Source organism: Schistocerca nitens, chromosome 2 (genome assembly GCF_023898315.1).
Source record: "Schistocerca nitens isolate TAMUIC-IGC-003100 chromosome 2, iqSchNite1.1, whole genome shotgun sequence".
In the NCBI taxonomy this organism is placed as follows: domain Eukaryota; kingdom Metazoa; phylum Arthropoda; class Insecta; order Orthoptera; family Acrididae; genus Schistocerca; species Schistocerca nitens.
Genome location: NC_064615.1, coordinates 1,060,246,045 through 1,060,263,954, shown reverse-complemented (window position 1 = coordinate 1,060,263,954; position 17,910 = coordinate 1,060,246,045). Strand labels below are relative to the sequence as shown.

The window sequence follows — 17,910 nt, the reverse complement described above, 5'->3', positions numbered from 1 at the left end:
GGTGAATATGAACGGGGGGGTGTATAGAATGAAAGTGAAGCAGCCGAGATAATTTTGCACACAGCATAACTTAATCATCGCCAACACTTGGTTTAAGAATCAATCAATCAAGACTCGGAGACACCGGAATGTTTCACATCGATTAAATAATGGTAAGACAGAGATTTAGGAATAAGATTTAAAATTGTAAGACGTTTCCAGGGGCAGAGGTGGACTCCGACATGAATTTATTGGTTATGAACTGTAGATTAAAACTGAAGAAACTGCAGAAAGGTAGGGATTTAACAAGATGGGACTGGGATAAACTGAAAAAACTACAGGTTGTAGAGAGTTTCAGATGGAGCATTAGGGAACATTTGACAAGAACAGGTAAAAGGAACACTGTAGAAGAAGAATGGATATCTTTTGAGACATGGAATAGTAAGGACAGCAGAGGATCAAGTAGGTAAAAAGACGAGGGCTAGCAGAAATCCATGGGTAACAGAAGAAATATTGAATTTAATTGATGAAAGGAGAAAATATAGAAACGCAGTAAATTAAGCAGGCGAAAAGGAATGCATACGTAGAGGTCAAATGTAAGGATGTAGAAGTATATATCACTAGGGGTAAGACAGATGCCGCCTGCAGAAAAATTAAAGAGACCTTTGGAGAAAAGAGAACCACCTTTGGGAATATCGAGAGCTCAGATGGTAAACGAGTGCTAAGCAAAGAAGGGAAAGGCCAAAGGTAGGAGGGGTATATAGTGGGTCTATACAAGTGCGATGTACTTGAGGGTAATATTATGGAAATGGAAGAGGATGTAGATGAAGATAAGATGGGAGATATGATACTGCGTGAAGAATTTGACAGAGCACTGAGAGACCTAAGTCGAAACTAGGCCCCGGGATTAGACAAAACTACTGATAGCCTCGGGAGAGCCAGCTATGACAAAACTCTATCACCTGGTAAGCAAGATGTATGAGATAGGCGAAATACCCTCTGACTTCAAGAAGAACATAAAAATTCCAATCCCAAAGAAAACAGATGTTGACAGGTGCGAAAATTACCGAACTATCGGTTTAATAAGTCACGGCTGCATAATAATAACATGAATTCTTTGCAGACGAATGGAAAAGGTAGTAGAAGCCGACCACGTGCAAGATCAGTTTGGATTCCGTAGAAATATTGGACCACGTGAGGCAATACTGACCCTACGACGTATCTTAGGAGATAGATTAAGGAAAGGCAAATCTACGTTTCTAGCATTTGTAAACTTAGAGAAAGCTTTTGACAATGTTAACTGAATACTCTCTTTCAAATTCTGAAGAGATAAAATACAGGGAGCGAAAGGCTATTTACAATTTGTACAGAAACCAGACGGCATTTATAGGAGTCGAGGGGCATGAAAGGGATTCAGTGGTTGAGAAAGGAGTGAAACAGGTTTGTAGCGCATCCCCGATGTCGTTCAGTTTGTATATTGAGCAAGTAGTAAAGGAAACAAAAGAAAAATTTGGATTAGGAATTAAAATCAGTGGAGAAGATAGAAAAACTTTGAGGTGTGCCGATGACACTCTAATTTTGTCAGAGACAGCAAAGGACCTGGAAGAACGGTTGAACGGAATGGACAGTGTCTTGATAGGGGGATGTAATATGAACATCAACAAAAGCAAAACGAGGGTAATTGAAAGTAGTCTAATCAAATCAGGTGATGCTGAGAGAATCAGATGGGAATGAGACACTTAAATTAGTAGATGAATTTTTCTATTTGGGCAGCAAAGTAACTCATGACGGCCGGAGTAGAGAAGATATAAGACGTAGACTGGCAGTGGCAAGGAAACCGTTTCTGAGGAAGAGAAATTTGTTAATACCTAGAATAGATTTAAGTGTTTGGAAGTCGTTTCTGAAAGTATTTGTATGGAGTGTAGCTATATATGGAAGTGAAACATGGACGATAAGCTTTCGAAACGTGGTGCTACAGAAGAATGCTGAAGATTAGTTGGGTAGATGACGTAACTAATTATGAGGTACTGAATAGAACTGGGAAGAAGATAAATTTGTGGCACAACTTGACTATAAGAAGGGATCGGTTGGTAGGAAACCTTCTGAAGAATCAAGAGATCAGCAATTTAGTATTGGAAGGAAGCGTGTAAGGTAAAAATCGTAGAGGGTGAGCAAGAGATGAATACACTAAGCAGATTCAGAAGGATGTAGGTTGCAGTAGTTACTCGGAGATGAAGAGGCTTGCAAAGGATAGAGTAGCATGGAGTACTGCATCAAACCAGTCTTTGGACTGAAGACCACAACAACAACCAGAGTGAACTTGTCAAGAAATGGCAAATATATCAAATGATTTATGGAACAATCAATAGAACATTGAGAAATAAAGTGAGGAAAGAGATAAAAGTCCTGTTTTACAAGGCAATGGCCACTCTCTCTTTGCTATTTGGAAGTGAAATGTGGACAATTACTAAAAAACAAGAAAGTAGAATGCAAGCGACAAAAAAGAAATCTTGTATGCTATAAATGAGAAGATGATGTCCAATCGTCAAAGCTATTTAGAACATCTACAAAGAGTAAACCAAAACAAGCCATAATTTTAAGTCTTTAGGACAAGAGCCATAGGAAAACCAACCAGAAATGGCTGGATACTTTAAAAGGCAGAACAGACCTATGGCCTTGACCATGACGAAAGAAGAGGAAGTACTCATAATAATTAATGAAGTGTTGCCTTATTGTCAATTGGGAAAACATGAGATCGTTACAGACGTTTATGAAATTGAGCCCAGTGAAGCCAAGAATTGTTTCATAACTGTATTAAGCAAAATAAAGTAACTCACAATTTGACGATAAGCTCTTATAATTATTCTACGTACACTGTTCACTGACACTCCAAATGTTACCTAGCTGTATCATAAATCAAATTCCAAGCTATTCACTATTATCTAATCGCTACGACCATGATGGAACTGCCATGCAATCCCAGCTTTTTATGTCAAATAAGTACTACACACTTATTTGCTGCAGTGGATAATGTATCACCTATGAGTGAGCCTGTGTGTTCATTCCATTTAATAGCCCTAGAAACTGTCACACTCAGGTATCTGTGTGAGTTGAATAATTTTAGATGTGAAAAATTCATTTTATACTTACAGCACACTGCATTTTTTTTCGTTTCGTGAAGAGCATAAATTTACATTTCTCTATATTTAAAACAAGTTTACAATCTTTGCATAAATTTAAAATCTTATCTAGATTATATCTGCAGCTTTTTATCAGATAATACTCCATTGTAGATACCTGCGTCATCTACGAGAAGTCTGATTACTTTTAATATTGTGTGCCAAGCCATTAATATCCAACTTGAGCAACAAGGCTCCTAACACACTTCCCTGGGCCACGCCTAAAGTTACTTCAGCATTTGTCGTTGACTCTCGCTCCAACATAACAGGCTGCTTCCTCCCCATCAACAAATCCTTAACCCAGTCACAAATTTTGTCCGATACCCTATATATCTGCACTTAGTAAACGTTGGTGTGGTACCAATGCAAATGATCTTCGGAACTCAAGAAATACAGCGTCTACCTGTTTTCAGTGATCCATGGTCTCCACAGTGGGGAGTGAGAAGTGCACAAGTTGCATTTCGCATGATCGATGGTTTAGAGGTCTGTGATTGTTGTTGTCCAGAAGTTCATTCAATCGGAAATTCCTCATTTGTTTTGAGCTCTGAAAATTGTCTATGGCTCTACTACAGATGGACGTCAAAGAGTGTGGACGGTAATTTTATGGATGACTTCTGTTATCCTTCCTCATCTACATCTACATCGATACTCTGCAAATCACACTTAAGTGCCTGGCAGAGAATTCATCGAACCACCTTCACAATAATTCTCTATTATTCCACTCTCGAACAGCGCGCGGGAAAAACGAACATCCATATCTTCCCATGCGAACTCAGATTTCCTTCATTTTATTATGATGATCGTTTCTCCCTATATAGGTCGCCGTTAACAAAATATTTACGCATTTGGAGGAGAAAGTTGGTGATTGAAATTTCGTAGGAAGATCCACCTCAACGAGAAACACCTTTGTTTCAATGATGTCCACCCCAAACCCTCTATCATGTCCGTGACACTCTCTCCCCTACTTATCGACGGTGCAAAACGTGCTACTCTTCTCTGAAATTCCTGATGTACTCCGTCAATTGTATCTGGTAAGGATCCGACACCGCACAGCAGTACTCCAGAAGAGGACGTAGAAGAGTAGTGTAGGCAGTCTCTTCTATAGATCTGTTGCATCTTCTAAGTGTTACCGCGCGGGGTAGCCGCGTGGTCTAGGGCGCCTTGTCACGGTCCGTGCGGCTCCCCCCGTCGGAGGTTTGAGTCCTCCCTCGGGAGGAACCATAGCTTAAGAAAGCATAGCTTAAGTTAGTTTAAGTTAGATTAAATAGTGTATAGGCTTGGGGACCGATGACCTCAGCGGTCTCCGCAGTAGATCTGTTGCATCTTCTGAATGCTGTCATAATAAATCGCAGTCTTTGATCCGCTTCCCCACCACATTTTCTACGTGTTCTGTCCAATTTAAGTAGTTTATAATTGTAATTCTTAGGTATTTAGTTGAATTTACGGCGTTTGGATTCGATTGATTTATCGTGTAACAGAAGTTTAACTGATTCGTTTTAGCACTTTTATGGATGAACTCTCACTTTTCATTATTTAGGGTTAATTGCCAGTTTTCGCACCATACAGATTTCTTTTCTAGATGAGTACGAACTGTTCTTAAAATATGAGCGAGCTCTGCTGCAAATTGTGTATATAATATGACAGAATCCTTTAGGGCCTTTGAGAGTCGTTTAATTTTAGAGAGAAGTAAACTGGTACAGTACTGCATCTTCCTTAGCAATGGAGCACTTGAAAACGGATTTCGGTATTTTTGATTTCACTCTGCTGCCCTCAATTTCAGTTCCTGTGTCAGCAATCAGTGTCAGGACACTAACTCCGTTGTCACTGTCATCATCCGCCTATGACCAGAATTTATTAGCGCTTTGCGTGGAAACTTCGGACAAGATTCTGCTATGGTAGCCGCTTAGTGTGAGGATTACTCCGCTACACTTGCATCTGTCATAGAGCGACTGGTAGTGCCACGGTAACTTGTTCTGTGGATCCCGAACGAGCTCCAAGTGACAGTGCTTAATACCTTCTGTCAGCTGGCTATTAGAGTGTCAGGAGGGTGCCGATGAGTACCGCTAGCAGCGTCGTTAGCGATCTCTTGTTGCACGTGCTGCAGATGGCGGTGTGGATGCGCTACCACATGAACGAGAGGATGTTCGCGCACGCGCTGTACACCGTCCTGCTGCACCGCGAGGACACGCACCACATGATGCTGCCGCCGCCCTACGAGGTCTTCCCCGAGTACTTCGTCACCAGTGACGTCATGCAAATGGCCTACGACGCCCATCTCAGAGGTGAGTCCACTCCGCTGCAGTACATCTCTGGGTCTTACAGGCCAATTAGCTTAGCCACACCGGCAATCTGCGCTGATCAGTCAATAAAATTGTAACACCATGAAGTTGGCATGAAACAATCTCCAAATCGGCGTGAAAAGTGCTACATTCTTGGATATGTGAACTATCGGCATCTCAGCAGAAGCTGGTAAGAAAAACGCCATCTACATTTTGTCTAAACGTTACTCTGTGGGTTCTTATGCGGAAATCGCATTTGAATGTTGGTTGGTTGTGAGAAGTTCATATTACGCCTCATATAAAAAGAATACCGTCTACCACCACTTGCAGGAATTCCACAGGGGGACGATCTCAATGGTCCCATGCGACTAGCGCTCGAGAGGGCAGGCCTACCCTGTCAGTCCGAAAAGTTTGGAGATTCTATTAATTCATGTTATCAGTGAGGCAGATTGTTGTTTTCATGTTGAAAGTGTTCTATATAGTTTCCCCCAACCCAACCCTGCACTTCAGAACATGACACGGAATATTCATACAGCCATGTGAGCTTGCCAGAGAAGTCCTTCTTTGGAACGTTGCTCGACTAGCGCATTGCGTTGGTCTGAATGTTAGTCATGTCTTCAAGTCGTTCACCATTCATCTGATTTTCTGCACTTTGTTTTTTAGTGGTAGGTTCCAGAGAAGAACTGTCCGCTTTTTGCATTGCAATTCAGTCTCGGCAGGCGTCCACACGTCGTTGATTTCGTTCGGGATGCAAGGTGTGCGGAACAAACTTTGCACACACTTATCTCTTCTTCGAAGCAATCTAGAGAGTTTCTCGAACACTTAATTTACATATGTTCCTCCTTTGCGATTTGTGATACACCAACGTTGGCATACTACGGCGGCCCGTTCACTACTTAACACTGCCTGCTCTCCACTGCTTGGTGGAATGCACACCTGTTGCTAGCAGTTGTTGGTTCCAGCTGCCACTGTAGTTACTGCGCCGATGTCACTTACACTCCAGGAATAAAATCAGCCTCGCAAGTATTAGGACGGGCGATGCATTGTTCGCTCAGCTCCGCAGAATCGTATGTCACGTAACTTGGGTCCAGGAAGACAGCATTTACACGGTCGATGTATGGCCCACCTCAGGCTGGGCCTGCGAAGTAGGATTTTTTCAGGATTCGTAATTCAACAAAGCATCAGGGAAAGGTTATGTTTGACAATAAGTTTTCGTTATAAGTGTCGACATTCAGGGGGCGGATGAGGAAGACCGCCTTCATACAAAGATCTCAAGGAATAAATGTATAATTATAACCGTCCAAAAGCAGGCATACTCTTTCACCACATCAAGTAGAGTTTTATTCCGCGTCTAGGAATAAGACACGGTAGTTCCTTTACTAGAAGGAACAATATTTGGCTAGTCTTTCGTACTTGCTATGGTCGAAACGGGCCTTGAATCGAAATCCCTGACCTCTAACTTTTCATCTACATCTACATCATACTCCGCAAATCACCTAATCCTGTGTGGCGGAGGGCACTTTTGCACCACTAACTGAGCCGTCCACCGCTATTCCACTCACAAATAACGCGTGGAAAAAATGTTTGTCGATAAACCTCTGTATTGGTTCCAACTTTTTAAATTTTCTCCTCGTGGTCATTACGCAAAACGTATCTGAGGGGAAGTAATATGTTGTCCGACGCTTCTCGGGAAGAGCTCTCTCGAAATTTCAATAGTAACTCTCTCCGTAATGCACAACGTGTTGCAACGTCCGCCACTGGAGTTTTTTGAGCGCCTCCGTAACGCTCTCCCGCTGTCTACCCGCCGCTGTTCGTTGGATCTTCTGTATCTCTTTTATCAGTCCTACCTGGTAGGGATCACAGATAGATGGACAATACTCAAGAACCGGTCGAACAATCACCTTATAAACCACTTCCTTCGTGGACGAGTTACATTTCCTTAAGATTCTTCCTATAAATCTGAGTCTGGTATCTGCTTTTCCCACTATTTCTTTCACGTGTTCACTCCACTTCAAGTCGCTCTGGATAATTACTCCTAGATATTTTACGGTAGGTACTGTTTCCAGTGGTTTGACATCAGTAGTGTAGCTGTACAGTAGAAGATTACATTTCCTATGTATGCGCAGTATTTTACATTTATTTACTTTCAGGGTCAACTCTCAGAGATGGCACCATTCATCAGTTCTTTGGAGGTCATTTTGCAAATCTTTACTGTCTTCTGGCGTTGCTACTTTGTTACAGACGACCACATCATTTGCGAACAGCCCTAAAGAGCATCAGACGCTTTCTACTAGATCATATATATATATATATATATATATATATATATATATTGTAAATAGTAACGTTCGTATCACACTTCCTTGGGGTACTGCGGAAGTTACCTATACATCTGTCGATTTTGATCCGTTAAGAGCGATGTGTTGAGTTCTATCTTCAATTAATTTAGCAACAGCAGCATGAAGCCAACGCGTGATCCGTGACGACCGTACGAAAACCACACGTTAATGATATGAATTTATTTGTTCCCTTACGGTGGGCATTACAGCTTCTTTGCTATTTCATGCGTTTCATCAACATTGTTTTTGCGTTGTATGTTATTAAAAGAAGAAATGTGTAGTTTTAGATTATTGCAGGAAAACTAAGTATGGATTGCAACCGAAACATGATTAGTCTACCATATGTTAACATTATATCTGTGTGAACACTTATTTCAGTAGTCAAGTCTCTCAATAATGTGACGACTGCGAAAAAGGAGAGAATGGCGGAACATGACCGTTACTACGAGAAAATTACGTTAGTGGTTACAAAGAAATGGGAGAGGGTTACCAAGCAGGCACCACTGAGGATAGATAGGCGGGGAAATAATTCGCTACAGGTGAGGAAAAGGACAAAGGAGGATCCCCTCCGTATGTTAGGTAAATCACTGGAGCATTTATCACATGATCTGTAGCTTACTACCGTCCACATGGTGGATCCCTCAGTCACGTATAATTACAGTTCTGTTAAGATATGCTCCAGCTAATCGCTCGCCACTTGGTCCTAGAGTCAGGAAAAAAGCAAAAACATGTCTCACAAAATCTGACCGTTGTAGAAATACTAATTTCACTCGCGAAATACTGAATCGGATGAATGGGATGAATTTAATTAACGCGGTTATCAAGTGTTCCACGTGGTCTTAAGATCAGTGACAAAGCAACAAGGTCATGTGCCACGAAAATTATCAGTTTCAAAAATATGCACTTCACTTACGAAATACTGTAACCAGTATAAGACTCGCCGAAGGCTAAACAAATGCATGGAAAGCCGATGAATTTACTTAACGTGGTTATCAAATGTCTCCACGTACGTGAGAGCTAAGTAACGGAGAAAAACTCGGGTGCTGAGTCCAACACAGATCAACGTTCAATGAATTTCAGACACAAAAGGATAAAGAAAAATGGAGGTAAGAATAAGTAGATGAACAAGAAAGCGCTGATGCTTTCAAATCTATAACTTAATGCAGAATCACGACTTCGTGTAATTCTGTGTTCGCTTACTCATCTACTGCAGAACTACTGCTCCTCTACCGAAGTCATCTTCTCTCCCCTGTTCAAAGTGGAGGCCGGGCTTCATGGGGGCGAAAAGTGCCGCTCGCCATTGTAGTTAATGACGCCACGCCAAATTGCCGCGTCAACTTTGAGCTGTTCTGACATGTAACCCGAATGCAGTAAGATGGCTCGTGATTCACCAAAATGTAGGGAGAGGAATCTCTTTGCGTCACGAAACATGCAATAGAGGCTATGTTTAAACCTCGAAGAATGCACTATGACCCAAAAAGTTATGACCACCTGCTTAATAGTTTCTTTGTCCGTCTTTGGAAAGAAATACATCACTGATTCTGCTTATCAGGGATCCGACAATTTTTTGGTAGGTTTGTGGAAGTATGTGGTATTAGATGACTACGCACATGTCACGTAACTCGCGTAAATAATGGGCTGATGATTTGTGTATACTGTCATGGGGACCTAGATTGGTTTGATAGGATTTGCATCAGGTGAATTTGGCCACCGATACATCAACGTGAGTTCACCAGAATGATCCTCAAACCACTGTAGCGCAGTTCTGGCTCCGAGACACGGAGAATTGTACTGCTGAAAGATGACACCGCCGTCGGGGAAGAAATCAAGCGTGAAGGGAAGCAGGTGATTCGCAGCTGTCTGCGTGTCTTCAGTTGCCACCGCAGGTCCCATGAAAGCGCAGGAGGATGCCTCCCATTCCATAAGACTGCTCCCACCAGCCTGTGCCCGTGGCGCGAGGCACGTTCTGAGCCGCCGTTCACCTCGATGAGAATGTTTGTGGAGACGACAATCGACCTATTCTAGCACAAATATGATTCACACGAAGAGCCGACATGTTTCCATTGATCGATGATCGAATCCGAATGGTCCCTTGCCCACTGCAATCCTAACTGACGATGTCGATGGGTCAACATGTGGACACGTAGGGATGGTCTTCTGTGGAGCTCGTACGATGAAGGTTGTGCTCTGAAACACTTCTGCGTGCACCGCCATCGTGTTCTTTTGGCAGAGATGTCACAGATCACCATCTGTCCTACTTTACAACAGACAGGCTCCCGAACCCCACTTCCTGTGAAGAGTCGTGGACGTCCTTCCAGGTAGCGCCTAGTGATAGTTAAAAAAAAAAAAAAAAAGATTCAAATGGCTCTGAGCACTATGGGACTCAACTGCTGTGGTCATAAGTCCCCTAGAACTTAGAACTACTTAAACCTAACTAACCTAAGGACATCACACACATCCATGCCCGAGGCAGGAGTCGAGTTCCGGACTGCGCGCCTAGAACCGCGAGACCACCGCGGCCGGCGGTAGTTTCACTGTCCTACGTCTTTCCGTAGATGCTCAGAACAGTAGCATTAAACATTTGATCGGATTCGCCGTTTTAGAAATATTCGTTCACAGGCCCTGCGCTTATCTCAACGGATTTTCCCATATGCAGCCTGTATCTTCGCTATGGTGACCTCTCGTACGTGTGTGCTTCGCTTACATACTTTTGTTATCACGTAACGTGCCCGCAACGTCACCAAGCGTCATCCAGTGTCGAGGTCGCAGTGGTCATAATGTTTTGGCTTATCAGTGTAAGTAAGGGGACTTCTTCGGCCCCTACAAACAAGCCACACTGTCAAGCTAAATGGTCTCGGCGAAGAAAAGGACTCCATTTTGGCTACTTCAGAGGGACTGCAGTTTTTAAGAAAATAAATGCCTTGTTCCTGTGGTGTCACCGCCAGACACCACACTTGCTAGGTGGTAGCTTTAAATCGGCCGCGGTCCATTAGTACAGGTCGGACCCGCGTGTCGCCACTGTCAGTGATCGCAGACCGAGCGCCACCACACGGGAGGTCTCGAGAGACGGACTAGCACTCGCCCCAGTTGTACGGACGACTTAGCTAACGATGCACACTGACGAAGCCTCGCTCATTTGCAGAGCAGATAGTTAGAATAGCCTTCAGCTAAGTAAATGGCTACGACCTAGCAAGGCGCCATAGCAATTGATAGTTATCGTATGAAGCATGTCTCATCAAGAACGATGTATACAAATGATGGATTAAAGTTAAGTATTCCAGAAGCTACGTACTTTTCTTTATAGCATTCATTACGTATCCTGTTTCAGACCTCACGCGATCCTGCGTGAGCTTATAGCGTGCATTTCGGCCTCCTCTAACAATATAACAGGTCCTATCCTCTTTCACGTATCAGAGACATTGCCAGATAAAGAAAATGATAAAGATACGATCAAAGGATTAAATATTATAGAAGTATGAAAAGTTTGCGAAATAACGCACGTCTTTCAACTGTCAGAGAGGCTTCCCTTGCCTATCAACGAAAAAAGGAGGAGGAGGAGGAGGAGGAGGAGGAGGAGGCGATTAGTGTGCCGTCGACAACATGGTCGTTAGAGACGGAGCAGCAGCTCGGACTAGGGAATTATGGAGAAGGATAGCGGCCGTGCCCTTTCGAAGGAACCAGCCCGGCATTTTTAGGGAAATCACGGAAAAGCTAAATGAGGGTGGCCGGATGCAGATTTGAACCGTCGGGCTCCCGCATCCCAGTCAAGTATGCTAACCACTGCGCTATGCTGCTCAGTGTCAGCGAACAGATGCGCCTCAACAGTGGCAACATTTACCGCAAGCGTGACGTCATTTTGACGTCACGCGCAATATCGACGACCGCTTGATCGTTTATTTATTTATGTATTTAACGTGATCAGATTATGGGCATCAGGCCGTCTCTTACATCGGTCCTTATTGCTTAACCCCACCAAATTTCACAAGAGTAGAAAATTGTTAAACTTGTTTATTAAATTATCGTTAAAACTCACAAGGTCTGTTGCACTTAGCCGGCGAGATTCTGATGTTGGCAGAACCAGTTACGTTTCGTAGAGTTTGGACACAAATGCTTCGGGACTGCCGCAGAGGACACTGGTTTCACGGCTTGAGGCAGCGCGCTAGGTCTTAAAGCTGTAGATCGGGTTGTCTTCGACTTTGAGCAGAATACAGAGGCTGAGCTGAACTTAGACTTTTCAGCTAGTACCACAGCCGTCTTCCGCCCTTGCGCAACTTAAGAATGGAAAGCATGGGCTGTCACTGATTCCATCCATTAAGGTGAGGTGAGTGTGACGTCACTTAATTGTAACCAGGCTTTCATTCTGCATATATAATTTTCACAGCCGGCTAATTGCAACCATAGTGTGATTAGATGATATTATTGATTGTTGTTCGTGCTTTGCCAAGGCTTTTCTTTAAATCACTCAGATTTTTCACTGTCATTCGCCATGTTCATGACACAGGTTCTTACTGTACTATTATGTCGCCACCCTTCTGTGCCAAGGCTATAGTTGGTATATGCAATGCCTTCTCCAATTGTTGAATGGTAGTATCTTTGATTCAGTGGACAAATAATTTGTTTCGCAATAAACTAGTTTGTTATAGTGACCATTAGTTACCTTTCATAGTTTGATAGATTACATCATTAATAAGTTCTTATGAGGTTCGGTGTCCAAATTTTCACCTTTAATTGCGCCAGAACTAGTAATTTTCACTCAATAAGGCGTTATTCGCAGTGCAGCCTCGTTTCTTTTGAAATACATGATCGTATCGGGACCTTTCCATCCCTGAAGGTCATCGAGGATAGGATCTGTAGCATCTCAGATGTATGCTAAACAGCTCAGACAGAATGTCACAAAGTCATACAAATTCTGAGGCTTGCTATTACATTCCGTTTTTCTTCTTACTGCTTACCGTGCCTTACTTGTGTACCTATCGTTACAAAGAATATTGCTAAGTGAAATTATAAACACTTTTTAATTTGAAATCTGTCTCATGCACACAGGCCTGGATACTAAAGAGGGTGCCCCGTACATCATCGAAGCCAACTACACGGGCTGGATGGAGGCGCGAGACACGGAATCCGTGCTGTCATACTTCCGGGAAGACGTTGGGCTCGCTGCATACTGGGCTTTCTTCGGATACAAGTTCCCCTTCTGGGTGAGCACCACGGAGAGCTCCCAGCCCATGCTGCAGCACCGGGGCCGGCTCTTCTACATCCTGATCCGGAACCTTCTGGCTCGCTACGACATGGAGAGATACTCCCGAGGCATGCCACCCGTGTGGCCGGTAGAACTGTGGGAGCCCGTTGAGGTGATTAACAAGTCCTGCATGAAGTAAATACGTAACAGCTCCTCCAGAGTGATGAATCAGATTGATATGGTTCTTGTTGCAGGGTTACGATCCGGAGATCAGGCACCAAAGTGGACACGAGTTCCCGGCCCGCCCGGAGGGTCTCAAGCCCAGAAGTACTGACGTGTTGTCCATGGAAGACCTCATGGACTGGGAGAGGAGGATTCGCGACGGCGTCGCCATGTCTATTTACCTGGACGTAAGTACCCAGCAGCAGCAGTAGCGAGTTACATAAATCAGTGTGTTACATGGACTACGTCCAATTTTTTGGCGCTGAGAGGCTTCTTAACAACACATGAATAATGAATATTAATATCTGGAATAGGATAGTGACGAAAATAAATTATATAATTCACACTGCTGCATATGGCGAACACCTGGTATTAATTACCAGTGCTGCACAAAATATTACACCGATGAAAAAAAAAATCACAGCTACAAGCAGAAGTTGTGCGACATAAATAAAAGTTGGTAGGCGTGTTTGTACATCTGAAAGATGATGTCCATTTAAATTTCGCGCCAGTCGCTTAAGAGTGGCGCTAGCAGCGTCACTATGAGGATGCGAATCAGGTTTGCTTTAAATTCGTGCTTCAAGGTAGTCAGCGTTCGTTACTTTTCACGTTTGACGTTGTGTGTTGATGTTAGTCAAGAAAGGCTTATAAAGTGATAAAGACGCCATTATCACCACCTCACTGATTTTGGACGAGGTCGTGTAGTAGGGCTACGAGAAGCTGTTTGTTCCTTCTGCGATACTGCAGAAAGAGTTGACAGGAATGTGGCTAGTGTACATGACTGCTGGCTGCGGTGATCACGAAAATGTACGGTTGCAGGAAGACCGTGCTCCAGGCGGCCACGTGTCACTACCAAGATGAAAGAGCGTCGTGTTCGGCGTAAGGCTGTGTTCCATCGCACTACATCTGCAGCTGTAATTTGAGCAGCAGTTGGCACCACAGTGACTCAAGGAACTGTTACAAATTGGTTACTTCAATGACAGCTCCGAGGCAGACGCTAAGTTGCGTGCATGTCACTGACCCCAAACCACTGCCATCTGCGACTTTTGTGGAGTCAAGCGGTAGCTCATTGGAATGCAGGGTGGAGGTCTGTTGTGTTTTCTGATGAAAGCCGTTTCCACCTCGGTGCCAGTGATGGCCGTGTGTTGTTTAGGAGGATGCCAACTGAGGGCTTGCAACCAAACTGTCTGAGTGATAGACACAATGGACCTACAACTTAAGTTATTATCTGGGGTGAGATTTCTTATGACAGCAGGAGCACCCTCGTAGTTATTCCAGGCACCCTGACGGCAAAACTTACGTCAGTCTGTGAGTGGGCCTGTCGTGCTGCCATTCATCAACAACATTCTAGGGGCTGTCTTCCAACAGGATAGCGCTCGTCAACATACCGTTGTTGTAACCCAATATGCTCTACGGAGTGTCGACATGTTACCTTTGGCTGCTCGATCACCAGATCTGTCTGATATGGGACATCATTGGACGACAAATCCAGAGTCATCCACAACTAGCATTAACCGTCCCCTTATTGACCGGCCAAGTGCAACAGCCTTCGAACTCCATCCCACAAACTGACATCCGGCACCTGTACAAGAAAATCCGTACAGATCTGCATGCACGCATTTAACATTCTGGTGGTTACACCGGTTCTTAATGTAACAGCATTTCGCGTTTGCAGTGGCTAATCTCACGCTTACATTAATCTGTGATCTTGCAATTTGATCACTTAAATATGTAACCTAGACGAATTTATTCCAGAAATTTCGTTACTCTACATTAATTATTTTTTAGTTTTGCAATTTTTATTGCCGTTAGTGCATTTTGAAGAACTGGGCAAATAAATAGCCATCTAATAGTGTACGACCTCCTGGATCGCATTCCACGGACACCTAACTTTTGTCTCGTGTTCTCTGTGTGTAGCTGGCTTTATTACGTGTTGTTCAGTGTGAAAGGACAGGAACCTACAGAGTTTGTTAATTATTTTTTAAGGCAATGGAGCTCTTTCTTTAAAGAAGAGCAACAACAACTATGAGACGAGATTCCTGACCGTAATCGCAAGGGATATACAGCAGACGAAAGATTGTTCTTTTTGGGACGCCTCATGCTAAGTGTACGCACTGTATTTCTAAACGAGATTCCTGACCGTAATCTCAAGGGAGATACAGCAGACGAAAGATTGTTCTTTTTGGGACGCCTCATGCTAAGTGTACGCACTGTATTTCTAAACGTTCGAGAATGAAATAACACATCTTATTGCTACATCTGTACAGTATTTCTACGTAGCATCTGGCTGCCGCAGTACAGTGTTACTCAATTACTCTCAGTCGCAGCTAATCAAACCGAAAAGAATGTCACACTGATCTTCGAAATAAAAGGACCAGTCAACAAACCAACTTCTCTAACGTAAGATTGGAGTGCAGACTGCACAAAACTTTAAATGCCTTACCATATCTGCCTCGTCATTCAATGAAATAGAACTCACTACTTAAATTTTGCTCTGTTAAAATGTGGTCTATAGAGATCAGTGCGTCACAGACATCACAGACTGAAAGGTCGTGTGGCCGGAGTATTAATCAAAGTGTTAGTGGACTGTGTCATATTAAGAGGCGGGTAAGAGTTACATCACCTCGCCAGAGGTTGTTACGAAGTACGCCCTCACCGGACACATTGTTTCACCGACAGAAGTTTATTTTTCCTAGCTGCCAACTATTCCTCCACTCAGAGGTGCGTGGCTTTCCGATTCAGCAGCTTGCAGGGAGTGGCGCATTGCACCACGTTATGTTCCCCTTAGGACCCCTTTGCTGCTTTGCCCGATTGCTCGTTTCTTCAGATTCGCAAGTGTTTTGGAACCAAGCAGAATGATACATGTTTCCATCCTGTTGAAGAAGGAGCGTCTTTGCGACTTTCTCTCCACTGGGTACATTTGTTCTAATGCTGGTAGCGCACTAAGAGAATTGTAGCAGATGAGAAAATTTTGGCTTTGAAGACTCCTTGTCTACTCCAATGTCCTGAGGACGGCATGTAGCTCTACAATAAACAGACTGTTTTCATCGGGAAGGCAAAGATTAATGGAACGGTCGGAGGACCCGATGGAACAGGTAGGTAGTGCCTACGCTTATTAGCATACACTATTTTGAAACCATGATATCTATCTAAAACGTGATAAACCAAAGATATAAAGGTTAGATCTGGAGTGATTTCTCTTTTAAAATCTGTTAAATCTAAAGTAATTCTGGTCATCATCAGAAGATGGAAATCTGCTCAAACGTCATGTATAACTTTAATATCAGCCACACTCTTCTCTAAAAGGCAGACTTGCACGCAGATAATATAGGGCTCTATAATTAGAAAAGCTTTCCATTACTCATTAGTGGGACACGAACGGTACGGTATGCAGGCGTCTGTGGAGCGGATGTTGTCTTATAAGATCTAAGATCGTCGCACAGTGGGCAGTCGGCTATTTGATGTTACACTAGCATCAGTGCAGAGACTTGGTATAGAACTGGCTCTGAAGGCCCCAGTGGACAACCCAATTTCTTCCTGGTGCACCACGTTTAACACTTCTAAATAGGAGGATCTCGAAAACCCATACACCGCGCACCCACAAGTCAAGCCGAGGTAGTACGTAGACTCTGTCAACCAGGAGTACGCATGTTCGGTCTGCTTCCCACGAAATGTGGATAATACATTTTGAAACCTTTGGTGCTTTTAGGGACTTTGCTTACACTGGCCTTTGGAATCACAAGTTACACTGAAGATGAAATGTGGGACACAGAAACATCGCCATTTCTTTTAATTTAGGGATAGTATCCCTAACCTTCGACACAGGAAAGTTAAAAACAGACGCGAACAGCTAAAAGGACGCAAATAGACTTCTATGATGAAGAATTAAAATACACTCCTGGAAATTGAAATAAGAACACCGTGAATTCATTGTCTCAGGAAGGGGAAACTTTATTGACACATTCCTGGGGTCAGATACATCACATGATCACACTGACAGAACCACAGGCACATAGACACAGGCAACAGAGCATGCACAATGTCGGCACTAGTACAGTGTATATCCACCTTTCGCAGCAATGCAGGCTGCTATTCTCCCATGGAGACGATCGTAGAGATGCTGGATGTAGTCCTGTGGAACGGCTTGCCATGCCATTTCCACCTGGCGCCTCAGTTGGACCAGCGTTCGTGCTGGACGTGCAGACCGCGTGAGACGACGCTTCATCCAGTCCCAAACATGCTCAATGGGGGACAGATCCGGAGATCTTGCTGGCCAGGGTAGTTGACTTACACCTTCTAGAGCACGTTGGGTGGCACGGGATACATGCGGACGTGCATTGTCCTGTTGGAACAGCAAGTTCCCTTGCCGGTCTAGGAATGGTAGAACGATGGGTTCGATGACGGTTTGGATGTACCGTGCACTATTCAGTGTCCCCTCGACGATCACCAGTGGTGTACGGCCAGTGTAGGAGATCGCTCCCCACACCATGATGCCGGGTGTTGGCCCTGTGTGCCTCGGTCGTATGCAGTCCTGATTGTGGCGCTCACCTGCACGGCGCCAAACACGCATACGACCATCATTGGCACCAAGGCAGAAGCGACTCTCATCGCTGAAGACGACACGTCTCCATTCGTCCCTCCATTCACGCCTGTCGCGACACCACTGGAGGCGGGCTGCACGATGTTGGGGCGTGAGCGGAAGACGGCCTAACGGTGTGCGGGACCGTAGCCCA

General features: G+C 44.0%; 1 protein-coding gene across 1 annotated transcript in view; it reads left to right on the top strand.

Annotated features, from left to right (window-relative positions):
* Positions 1–17,910, top strand: part of LOC126237421 (allergen Cr-PI-like) — a 67,048-nt gene that overhangs the window by 33,173 nt on the left and 15,965 nt on the right. Inside the window, exons 4-6 of the mRNA XM_049947530.1 lie at positions 5,263–5,440; positions 12,820–13,127; positions 13,210–13,365. Of these exons, the coding sequence (XP_049803487.1) occupies positions 5,263–5,440; positions 12,820–13,127; positions 13,210–13,365 (642 nt within the window). The remainder of the gene's footprint in view (positions 1–5,262; positions 5,441–12,819; positions 13,128–13,209; positions 13,366–17,910) is intronic.